Here is a 12549-nt window from a genome sequence, read left to right on the forward strand (position 1 = left end):
TGTTCTGGCATACTACGTCGTGGAGCTGGTTTTGTGTACTGACCTGTATGTTCCGGCATACTACGTCGTGGAGCTGGTTTTGTGTACTGACCTGTATGTTCTGGCATACTACGTCGTGGAGCTGGTTTACTGTACTGACGTGTATGTTGTGGCATACTACGTCGTGGAGCTGGTTTAGTGTACTGACGTACGTTTTGGCATACTACGTCGTGGAGCTGGTTTAGTGTAATGACCTGTACATTCCGGCATACTACGTCATGGAGCTGGTTTAGTGTACTGACGTGTATGTTATGACATACTACGTCGTGGAGCTGGTTTACTGTACTGATGTGTATGTTCCGGTATACTACGTCGTGGAGCTGGTTTAGTGTACTGACGTGTATGTTCCGGCATACTACGTCGTGGAGCTGGTTTACTGTACTGATGTGTATGTTGTGGCATACTACGTCGTGGAGCTGGTTTACTGTACTGACATGTATGTTCGGGCATACTACGTCGTGGAGCTGGTTTTGTGTACTGACCTGTATGTTCCGGCATACTACGTCGTGGAGCTGGTTTACTGTACTGACATGTATGTTCCGGCATACTACGTCGTGGAGCTTGTTTACTGTACTGACATGTATGTTCCGGTATACTACGTCGTGGAGCTGGTTTAGTGTACTGACGTGTATGTTCTGGCATACTACGTCGTGGAGCTGATTTAGTGTACTGACATGTATGTTCGGCATACTACGTCGTGGAGCTGGTTTAGTGTACTGACGTGTATGTTCCGGTATACTACGTCGTGGAGCTGGTTTTGTGTACTGACCTGTATGTTCCGGCATACTACGTCGTGGAGCTGGTTTTGTGTACTGACCTGTATGTTCTGGCATACTACGTCGTGGAGCTGGTTTACTGTACTGACGTGTATGTTGTGGCATACTACGTCGTGGAGCTGGTTTACTGTACTGACGTGTATGTTCCGGCATACTACGTCGTGGAGCTGGTTTTGTGTACTGACCTGTATGTTCCGGCATACTACGTCGTGGAGGTGGTTTACTGTACTGGCATGTATGTTCGGCATACTACGTCATGGAGCTGGTTTAGTGTACTGACCTGTATGTTCCGGCATACTACGTCGTGGAGCTGGTTTACTGTACTGACATGTATGTTCGGCATACTACGTCGTGGAGCTGGTTTAGTGTACTGACGTGTATGTTGTGGCATACTACGTCGTGGAGCTGGTTTTGTGTACTGACGTGTATGTTCCGGCATACTACGTCGTGGAGCTGGTTTAGTGTACTGACATGTATGTTCGGCATACTACGTCGTGGAGCTGGTTTACTGTACTGACATGTATGTTCCGGCATACTACGTCGTGGAGCTGGTTTAGTGTACTGACGTGTATGTTGTGGCATACTACGTCGTGGAGCTGGTTTTGTGTACTGACCTGTATGTTCCGGCATACTACGTCGTGGAGCTGGTTTACTGTACTGACGTGTATGTTCCGGCATACTACGTCGTGGAGCTGGTTTAGTGTACTGACGTACGTTTTGGCATACTACGTCGTGGAGCTGGTTTACTGTACTGACCTGTATGTTCCGGCATACTACGTCGTGGAGCTGGTTTAGTGTACTGACCTGTATGTTCCGGCATACTACGTCGTGGAGCTGGTTTACTGTACTGACATATATGTTCGGCATACTACGTCGTGGAGCTGGTTTACTGTACTGACGTGTATGTTGTGGCATACTACGTCGTGGTGCTGGTTTAGTGTACTGACGTGTATGTTGTGGCATACTACGTCGTGGAGCTGGTTTTGTGTACTGACCTGTATGTTCCGGCATACCACGTCGTGGAGCTGGTTTACTGTACTGGCATGTATGTTCGGCATACTACGTCGTGGAGCTGGTTTACTGTACTGGCATGTATGTTCGGCATACTACGTCGTGGAGCTGGTTTACTGTACTGACATGTATGTTCGGCATACTACGTCGTGGAGCTGGTTTACTGTACTGACATGTATGTTCGGCATACTACGTCGTGGAGCTGGTTTACTGTACTGACATGTATGTTCGGCATACTACGTCGTGGAGCTGGTTTACTGTACTGACGTGTATGTTGTGGCATACTACGTCGTGGAGCTGGTTTTGTGTACTGACCTGTATGTTCTGGCATACTACGTCGTGGAGCTGGTTTACTGTACTGACGTGTATGTTACGGCATACTACGTCGTGGAGCTGGTTTAGTGTACTGACGTATGTTCGGCATACTACGTCGTGGAGCTGGTTTAGTGTACTGACGTGTATGTTCCGGTATACTACGTCGTGGAGCTGGTTTTGTGTACTGACCTGTATGTTCCGGCATACTACGTCGTGGAGCTGGTTTTGTGTACTGACCTGTATGTTGTGGCATACTACGTCGTGGAGCTGGTTTAGTGTACTGACGTGTATGTTCCGGCATACTACGTCGTGGAGCTGGTTTACTGTACTGATGTGTATGTTGTGGCATACTACGTCGTGGAGCTGGTTTACTGTACTGACATGTATGTTCCGGCATACTACGTCGTGGAGCTGGTTTTGTGTACTGACCTGTATGTTCCGGCATACTACGTCGTGGAGCTGGTTTACTGTACTGGCATGTATGTTCGGCATACTACGTCATGGAGCTGGTTTACTGTACTGACATGTATGTTCGGCATACTACGTCGTGGAGCTGGTTTACTGTACTGACATGTATGTTCGGCATACTACGTCGTGGAGCTGGTTTACTGTACTGACATGTATGTTCGGCATACTACGTCGTGGAGCTGGTTTAGTGTACTGACGTGTATGTTGTGGCATACTACGTCGTGGAGCTTGTTTACTGTACTGACATGTATGTTCCGGTATACTACGTCATGGAGCTGGTTTACTGTACTGACGTGTATGTTGTGGCATACTACGTCGTGGAGCTGGTTTACTGTACTGACGTGTATGTTCCGGCATACTACGTCGTGGAGCTGGTTTAGTGTACTGACATGTATGTTCGGCATACTACGTCGTGGAGCTGGTTTAGTGTACTGACGTGTATGTTCTGGCATACTACGTCGTGGAGCTGGTTTTGTGTACTGACCTGTATGTTCCGGCATACTACGTCGTGGAGCTGGTTTTGTGTACTGACGTGTATGTTCTGGTATACTACGTCGTGGAGCTGGTTTTGTGTACTGACGTGTATGTTCTGGCATACTACGTCGTGGAGCTGGTTTTGTGTACTGACCTGTATGTTCCGGCATACTACGTCGTGGAGCTGGTTTTGTGTACTGACCTGTATGTTCTGGCATACTACGTCGTGGAGCTGGTTTACTGTACTGACGTGTATGTTGTGGCATACTACGTCGTGGAGCTGGTTTTGTGTACTGACCTGTATGTTCCGGCATACTACGTCGTGGAGGTGGTTTACTGTACTGGCATGTATGTTCGGCATACTACGTCGTGGAGCTGGTTTAGTGTACTGACATGTATGTTCCGGCATACTACGTCGTAGAGCTGGTTTAGTGTACTGACATGTATGTTCTTTCTTTTCTTATGCAGCAAATAAACAAACTCAGAAATTTGACCGATGATGTGGTAAGGATTTCATGTTTTCTTAGACTAACCTGTGCATGTCTGCATGTTACGTAAAATACTAAATGTTCTCTTAGGTTGTATTTTCATGGGCGATTGAGTTATTGGTCTGAGAAACTGGGACAAATATTGCACACATAATAATAATAATAATAATAATAATAGCGATTCTTGAGCAAGAATAGCCCAAAAATAGGATCTGCTGCAATTTTTAAAAAATATTTCTATCTCTCATTTTAGGTATGAGAGAAAAATTGCCCATGTGTATGAACCCATTGGAAATAATGGGCTCTATCCATATCGCATTGGACAGAACTTGCACAAATTCCTTGCCCATGTAAATACAGCCCTAGCCTTCGCTTTGTAACGAGTGCTTCTGAAATTAGATGTAATTGAGTGAATATCTGCCTTTTGATTCCAAATTCCTATAAAGTCAGCAGCTGTAGTGATATGTAATTAAAGGAACACTGAACGTAGAAAAGGTATAAGTAGTATAAAAAAAATCCCAGCAATTTCTGTATTTTATCCCATATTTTTATCCTACCTGATATCATATTACAAGTGTAACGGAGAAATCAATCAATCAATCAAGATATGATTAGCCATGTCCTCCCTCCTCCATCTCACTGGAGCCCCCCTGCTGCCATGTGTGCAGTAGGACAAGATGCAAATACCTCTGCAGCGCCACCTATTGGAATGTCAGACTCTTTATACCAGTCTTTATAACAATGACTGGGAATTGAAAATCAAACACCAGTGGCTTGGCTAGTAAGAAAGGCTTATGATGTGGGATGGGAAGGGTATCCTCTCTCCTTAAGGCCTCATGTCCACGGGGAAAATCAGATCCGCTGCGGATTTGTAACGCGGATTTGGGCTGCGGATGCACTGTAATTGTCTTTTATTTTTCATGCGGGAGATCAATTGAGCTATGTGCTCTATGAGCTCCCGCACGCGTGATCCGCAGTAAAATGGAGCATGTCCATTTTTTTTTCATGCTCCAGAAATTTTTTAATTACCATCCGCGGGTATTTATCTACCCGCCGATGGTCAATGCATTCCTATGGGCGTGCGGATCGGAAAAACGCTGCGGATTTTAATTCTTATTTTCCCTGTGGACATGAGGCCTAAGGGTAGCACCTAGCAGGTGAGTGAGGAGATTTATAAGGCCATGCATACTCCTCTGGGAAATATGCAAATAAGAAAGATGGAACAATACCTCTGCAGTGCTGTTAAGTTTCAGGTCTCATGACCAGAGCTGTGACGGACTCCGCCAGCGGCATATCGCAGCGGAGTCCGCCACGGCGCCCCCCCAAAACCCCCATACTCACTACTCCAGATCCGCTGTATGCATCCCTCTTGGCGCGCCGGAGCGCATGCGCAGTACAGCGCGTGACGCGCCGGCAGTGCCTAATGACGTTGTGGGCGGGGACGTGTATTCACGTGATACTTCCACTGTGTTACAGCAGAAGTATACCGTGATGGACGGCTTCCATTGACTACAATGGAAGCCGGCCGTGCGTATTCCTGCGGCAAATAGAGCATGCCATGTTTTCTTTCACGTGGTGGAATTCCGCAGCGTGAACATCGAGCTATTAGGTTCAATGTACCTAATAGCTGCGGGGCAATGCCGTGGATTTCCGATGAGTAAAACGCGGCAGAAATCCGGCCGTGGGCATTAGCCCTTATAAAGACTTGTTTAAAGAGCCTGACATTCACTTGCAGAAATGCTGCCTTTCAATAGGTGGTGCAGTAGAGGTATTGTTCCATCTTCCTTATTTGCATATTTCCCAGAGGAGCATGCATGGCCTTAAGTCTCCTCACTCACCTTCTAGAAGATGATACCCTTCTTGACTTGCAGTAGGACAAAACACAAGCCTTGTTCTCCAGTCTCTGGATGAAGGTGGAGTAGATCAGCTGGAGCTTTAACCCTGTGTTCTCTGCACAGTTTCTACAATCAGTTGGGGCATGATCTCCTGCACATGGCTATCACTGGCTTCTGTAATAAGTGTTCCCTTAAAGGGGTTGTCCCGCGGCAAAATTGTAAATTTTTTTCTCTGCCCAATCCCCCTCCTAAAGCAAACATGATAATCTACCCGTGGAAAGCGATTTTAAAGGGAGTTTCTACTCACCGTTAGATCGTTTCATGAAGTTATAAAGATTCCTCTTCCAAGATGGCTGCTGTCATTTCCCATGGTGCACCGCTGGTCTTCTCCCATGGTGCACTGCGGGTCTTCTCCCATGGTGCACCGTGAATGTTCTGCTCCATTGGCTGATCGGCACCATGTGACAGGGGCGGAGCTACGCGATGATGCTGAGAAGGGGGAGGAGCCAGGACGCAGCTCGTGAGCGAGGACCTTCCAGAAGGGGATTCCTGTCTGCGCAAGCCCGACTGTTTGTGCGACCAGAGAAGACGTTTGATCGTCGCCATGGAGACGGGGACGCCAGCATCGGAGGGGGTAAGTGTATAACTTCTGTATGGCCAATATTTAATGCACGATGTACATTACAAAGTGCATTAATATGGCCATACAGAAGTGCATAACCCCACTTGCTGTCGCAGGACAACCCCTTTAAGGAGTTTCCCATCTTTATAAACAGCCTTTCATAAATTTCTCCCAATAACTTTACTTTGTGAAAAGGGCCAGCTCACATCTGCATCGGAGGTTACGTTCGGAGCCCCAGGCACTGATTTCCACTAAAACCCTGGAGGGAAAAGTGCTGCGTGCGACTCTATTTCACCCTGCAGAATGCCAGCCAGCTGAAAACTCCACAGACCTCATTATCAATAGTCAATGGGAGGCCGTTTGGGGCCATTAGGTTCTATTTTGTGATGATTCTGCTTTTCTGCTCCCATAACAGAGCAGAAAAACTGAGCCCAAAGCACTAGTGTGAACAAGCTTATACGGTGTAACGGTTTGTGTATAGCTTGTGGAGTATATCCTATTTCCTGGGAAGTATTGTCCTGGCCAGTACTTAGTCCTGTAACTTGTGTGTAACACATAGTTCGTATCCGAACGTTATATTACAGTGGCTCCTAGTTTACCCTGCCAGAGACCTGTAGTGCATGATGGGAGTTTGTTTCCTTACAGTTGTAGAGCCACAGGTTGAAGTTCACTGGAGTACAAGGATAACCAAGATATCTTGGTCTCATGTGGCGCAGTGTGTTAAGGCAGTCCTAAGCTCTCGCTCATGACCTGAAGGTTGCGTTCAATCCCCGCATGGTTTAGGTAGCTGGCTCAAGGTTAACTCAGCCTTCTATCCTTCTGAGATCGCTAAAATGGGTACCCAAATAAATTACCTGAAAGCTGCAGAATAAGTTGGCGCTATACAAATAACAAGTCTCTTTCCCCCCTGGCGAGTTCCCTCTCCACAGTCACCAGCATGGCTCCCTTATCTTCTTTGGATACCTGCATTTCTTCCATATTCTTCTCCAGCACCCATGTGACTATGCATCAGTGCAGTGCATTAGAGGAGAGTCAAGTAAGTCATGTGTGTGGTTTTATTAAGTTGGCCCCAGGAAACAAAATATGGTCAGAATGACAGGTCAACTGTTTAATGAGAGCCACTGTATACACCGAATGATCACTGCAGTAGGAACACCTACTCAATAGTGGGTTGGTCCACCTTTCTTGTCAGGAATATTGGGCTGCCACTAGGAGGTGACATAAAGCTTGAAAAAAAAGTTGACTCCTCCTGTCAGCTATACCCCTTCCTGCCTGCTGTGTAAGGTCAGTTTTAGCTTTATGTCCAAGGAGGTCAGACATGCTCTCGCATGTCTGCGTGAAGAATTTTTTTATTTTGCCAAAACAAACAAGATTTGTGGGTTTAGGTCTTCATATCCCTCCTACGGAGAAGTGGGAAACAAGCAGCCTCGTAGCTCACTCGTTTTTGCTCCACTCCTGAAGATGATTGTGGCACTGCTGTCCAGGCGAGCTGCCCGTCGGCTACCGTGCAGGCTGCTCCCCACCCCGTTTCATGGAAGATGTGCAGCCTGGTCGCTGCGTACAGTGGGACCTACACAGAGGAGTCCCAGGCTCCATTCGCCCGCTCAAAGTGGAAGCTGCATTAGCCCATTAGGATATGGAAGCTACAGTGGCACCCAACCAGGTCAGCCCTCAGGTTAGTGCAGGTATACAGGCTCCCCGACTCCGTTTGTCTCACTGCTGGCTGCTATTGCATCAGCTCAACCAAAGCTCAGAACTCCCATCCGCCTGTTCTGTGGAATGCCCTACCTGCTCCTGTCCTTGGCCGCTCGTTTTCGGCGCAGGGAACGCTTGGAGGCCCCCTGCCTTGCTAATCATTGAGCCCCTGGCATCAGGCCTGTTTAGGCCACGCCCTCCCCAGTGTGTTGAAGGTGGGGGCTGCTTGCTGCTAACCTGGTGCTGCTAGACTACCGAGCTCATTCTCAGGTGGCTCAAGCTGCTGGTCGATTTAGGCAGCATAAGTTTAACCCCTGATTGTTCTCAACCAGTGGTAGCCATTTCTAGTCTTCATCCTACCATCATGTCACTGAGGTCTGAGGGAGCCGAGCCTATGCTAGGTCTCTCCATTTATTGTCCGAACGCTGTCAGAAGCAGTTCTCCAGCGACCATTTAGCCCCACTCTGCACCCCTCTGCGGCAGCCGCCCCCTGTGACCCCCCCCCCCCTCGCTCAGAATCAGAATGAGATTCTTCTGGTGTGGTTTCCCAGCCGCTACCCACCACCGAACTGGAATGGTTAAGACCCCTAACAGGCGGTTCTCTCCATGGTGGATAGGTTTGACCGTGGCATGCCCTCTCGCGGTAGACTACGCAAGTTCTCTAGGCGTTCACGGTCCAGTCGCCACAGCGTCTCTTCGGGGTCTGTTTCCCCGTCCTCCGCCTCCCTGAATCCATCGCGGGCGGCGGATCTAGAACTTTCGGAAGGGGAACTCTCAGAGGATCGATCTGTACCGGGATTGGAGTCGGAGCGCTCATCCAAGATGGCGGCTACAGTTGATAGCCTAATTACCGCCATGAAGGATCATTTTAATATATCTGAGGAGAGCCCCTCTGACGATCAGCAGGGTCACTTCTTCAGACACCATAGGTAGGCTCCTAAGCTCTTTCCAAGGCACAAGGGTTTTGAGGAAGCCCTTTCTGTGAAATGGAGAAAGCTTGACAGACATCCTGCTTTTCCACAGGTTTTGATCCAGAAATGGTCTGTTTTACCTACGGGGGACCCGACGATTGTCCGCTTATCTAAGCATACCACCATTCCGGTGGAGGATGGCACGTCATTCGCTGACTCGCGGGATAGTAACATGGAATCCCTCTAAGAGGCGATTTTTGAATCCGTGGTTTCTGCTCTGCGACCGGTGTTCACAACAACATGGGTATGTCACAAAATTGTCACATGCGCCAAACAACTTCGAGAGGTCCTCCCTGCGGATGTGTCTCTGCAAGTGGAAACGCTTCTTGTGCAACTAGAGCTAGGTGGCGGTTTCGCCTTTTGAGGCCTCCTTAGATGCCGCAAGACTGTTAGCATGTGCCTCGGCATTGTCAGCGATAGGTCGTCTCATCCTCTGGCTGAAGGCATGGGATGTAGACACCACTTTTAAGAAAAGGCTAACTAATCTTCCCTTCCGGGGCACCCGCTTGTTTGGGGACAAGATTATTGCATGGGTTACATGGGGCAGAAGCACTTGGTTACCTCAAACAGGCCAAATCATTCTAGGCCTGCACCAAAAGTCCGTACGTCCTTTCGTTACTCTAGTCCGCGATCGGTGGATAGTGCTACGGGTGCGCAGGAGCAAGGGAAGCGTCCCTCCTACAAACCGTGCCCTGCGTGGCAGCAGTGTCCTTGCCCCGCAAAGCCTTCTTCTAAGCCCTCCGGAAGGTCGTCTGCCACTGATCCTCACGGTAGGGGGTCGGTTTTGCAAGGTTCTAGTGCACATTGCTCCAGTTCATGGGTCCGTGAGATCGTCACCTCCGGTTATGCCATCGAGTACATCAGCACTCCATTGGAGCGTTTTTTTGCATCTCTTGTTCTCCGATGCCCCAGCAAGGCCAGAAAGCTCCTGGGGGCCATCGACCAACTATTAGCGCAGCAGGTCATAGTGCAAGTCCCACCATGCCAGCGCTTTACAGGGTTCTGCTTGAAGCTGATCTTCGTACCAAAGGAGGATGGCTCAGTTCGTCCAGTACTGGACCTCAAGCGACTGAACCGTTACGTGCAGGTGTGGCATTCTAGCATGGGGTCCATCCGCTTGGTAATAGCATCCCTGGACTGCCACAAATTCCTGTCGTCCATCGACATCGAGGATGCATAGCTACATGTTCCGATTCAGCAAATGCATCAACTGTTCCTGCAGTTTGCAGTTCAAGGCAGACATTACTAGTTCCGGGCCCTCCCTTTCGGGTTGGCAACGGATCCCAGGGTCTTCACCAAGGTACTGGCAGCCATAATGGAACTTCTTTATTTCAGGAGAATCATAGCCATAGCCTATCTGGACAATATCCTTATCAAGGGTCTGTCGCGGACAGCCAGCCTGGAGAGTTTGCGCATCTCCTTACTCGCTCTGGAATGGTTCGGCTGAAAGGTGAATTATGCCAAGTCATCGCTTGTTCCCTCACAACATCTGGAGTTCCTGGGGATGACCCTGGACACTGTGCAGACACGCGTGTCTCTACCAGTCGCAAAACGTCAGGCACTTCAGTGTCAGGCTCTGGACCTTCGCCAACGGCACTCTGTTTTCATCCGACATGCGATGAATCTTGGACCTCATGGTGGTGTTTTTTCCGGCCATACCCTTCGTGCAGTTTCACTTGTGGGATCTGCAGCGAAGCCTGCTTTCTCTTTGGAACAAGGACCCAATGACCCGGGACCAGCGGATCAGTCTTCCGGAGTTGTTCTGCCGTTCCCTGGAGTGGTGGGTATCGTCTCTTCCCATAGTCCAGGGTGTCGTTTCGCTTCCTCTACTAGGAGGGTGATCACCACCGACGCCAGCCTATTAAGCTGGGGGGAACGCTCCCTCCTCACATGACCCAGGGCATGTGGTCCGCTGCGGAAGCGCATCTCCCGATAAATGTCCTGGAACTTCGGGCAATTTATCTGACGATTTTCAACTTTGCACCTCGATTACAAGGTCACCCACTCCAGGTCCAGATGGACAACGCAGCAGCCGTCGCATTGATCAACCGACAAGGCAGAACCTGCAGCGCTCAGGCGATGGCAGAGGCGTCCCGCATCCTATCCTGGGCCAAGGTCAATGTGCCGGTGATATCAGCTGTATACATACCCAAAATGGCCAATTGGGTCGCCGACTACCGAGCAAAGCAACAGTAGATCCAGGCGAGTGTGGACTTCATCCAGACGTCTCTCAGCACCTTTTTCATAGTTGGGGACAGCCGGACGTGAACCTCATGGCCTCCACGGTCAACTGCAAGATGTCGCGGTTCGTATCAAGGTCCCAGGACCTTCGGGCCTCAGCATTGGACGCCCTCCTCATCCCATTGTAGGGGTTCCAGGTCCCGTACCGATTCCCACAGTTTCCTCTGTTGCACAGTGTCATCAAGAAGATCAAGAGGGAACGCATTCCAGTGCTGCTCATCGCTCCGGATTGGCCGTGGCGGGCATGGTACGCCGAATTAATGGATCTACTCGGCAGTGTGCTGTGGCATCTCCCGCCCCCCAAGAATCTCCTTTTGCAAGGGCCCCTCTTCCACCAGCATTTACCAATGCTGCGTTTGACGGTGTGGAAGTTGAATCCGCTGTGTTAAGAGCCCGAGGATTCACTGATCCGGTCATCCGCACTATGATTGGGGTGCGGAAACATTCGTCTTCGATGATCTACCATCACATCTAGAGGCGCTTCTTCGCCTGGTGCAAACGTCAATCTAGGCATCCCATGCAGTTCTCATTTCCAAGGATCCTCGCCGCCTTGCAGGCCGGGTTAGCGTTGGGACTCAGATCTCTTAAGGGACAAGTGTCGGTCCTTACCATCTTGTTCCAGAGACTGCTGGCTACTCTTCCATCATTCCGCACCTTTATACAGAGGGTGGCACATATGGCTCCGCCGTACCGTTCACCTCTTCCAGTGTGGGATCTCAATTTGATACTGGATGCTCTACAGCAACATCCCTTTGAACCCCCTGCGGAAGTGTTGCATCGCATAATGAGCATTAAGGTGGCGTTCCTGGTGGCTATCACCTCCATTCGGAGGGTGTAGGAATTGGCGGTACTCTCAGCTGTACCACTGTTCGTGGTGTTTCATCAGGACAAAGGTGGGCCTGCGTGCCAATATTTCCTTTTTGCCAAAGGTTGTTTCGGTCTCCCACCTCAGTGAGGACATTGTGTTACCCTCCTATTGTCTGCTTGCGGTGCATTGCGTGGAGAGGGCCCTTCAGAAGTTTGACCCTGTTCGAGCTCTGAGAATTTACTTGGCGCAGAAAGCCTCATACCGGTGTCCTGGCTCCTTATTTGTGCTTCCCGAGGAAGCACGTCATGGTCAAGCCGCCGATTTAGCGCCGAAATCATTCGGCGGTGGCTGAGGCCTATTGTGCCAAGGGCTGGACTTCTATCTTACGAGTGACTGCTCACTCGACTAGAGCTGTGGGGAGCATCATGAACAGTGCTCCATGGGGCGTTTGCCGCTCAGGTGTGTACGGCGGCTACATGGTCCTCTAGGCACATCTTCACCAAATTTTACAGGGTACATGTGTCGGCATTGGCTGATGCCGCCCTCGGCCGCAAGGTTCTACAATCAGCTGTGGTCTGACAGTGGACGCGGATTATAATTCCCACCCAAGGGACTGCTCGTGTACGTCCCACTGTATCCTGTATCCCCGATATTCCTGATAGGAAGACAGAATTTTTTACCGTAAAAACTTTCTTGACCAGGATATTGGGGCTACATCACCTGTTTTGTACCATGTTATTGTATTTCACGGCTTTTGATTGTGCTTCTCTGCTAGGACTCCTATCACTTCTTGCTGACAAACTGAC

At 49.5% G+C, this 12549-nt stretch overlaps 1 protein-coding gene across 3 annotated transcripts in view; it reads left to right on the forward strand.

The window, feature by feature from the left end:
- DIAPH3 (diaphanous related formin 3) overlaps positions 1–12549 on the forward strand; it is a 611019-nt gene that overhangs the window by 49067 nt on the left and 549403 nt on the right. For 2 of the 3 annotated variants that reach the window (XM_066581399.1, XM_066581379.1), the window contains exon 2: positions 3552–3587. The exons of the other annotated variant lie outside the window; for it this stretch is intronic. In XM_066581399.1, coding sequence (XP_066437496.1) covers positions 3552–3587 — 36 coding nt within the window. The remainder of the gene's footprint in view (positions 1–3551; positions 3588–12549) is intronic. 3 annotated transcript variants of the gene reach the window in all.

Source organism: Eleutherodactylus coqui, chromosome 1, assembly GCF_035609145.1.
Source record: "Eleutherodactylus coqui strain aEleCoq1 chromosome 1, aEleCoq1.hap1, whole genome shotgun sequence".
Classification (NCBI taxonomy): Eukaryota; Metazoa; Chordata; class Amphibia; order Anura; family Eleutherodactylidae; genus Eleutherodactylus; species Eleutherodactylus coqui.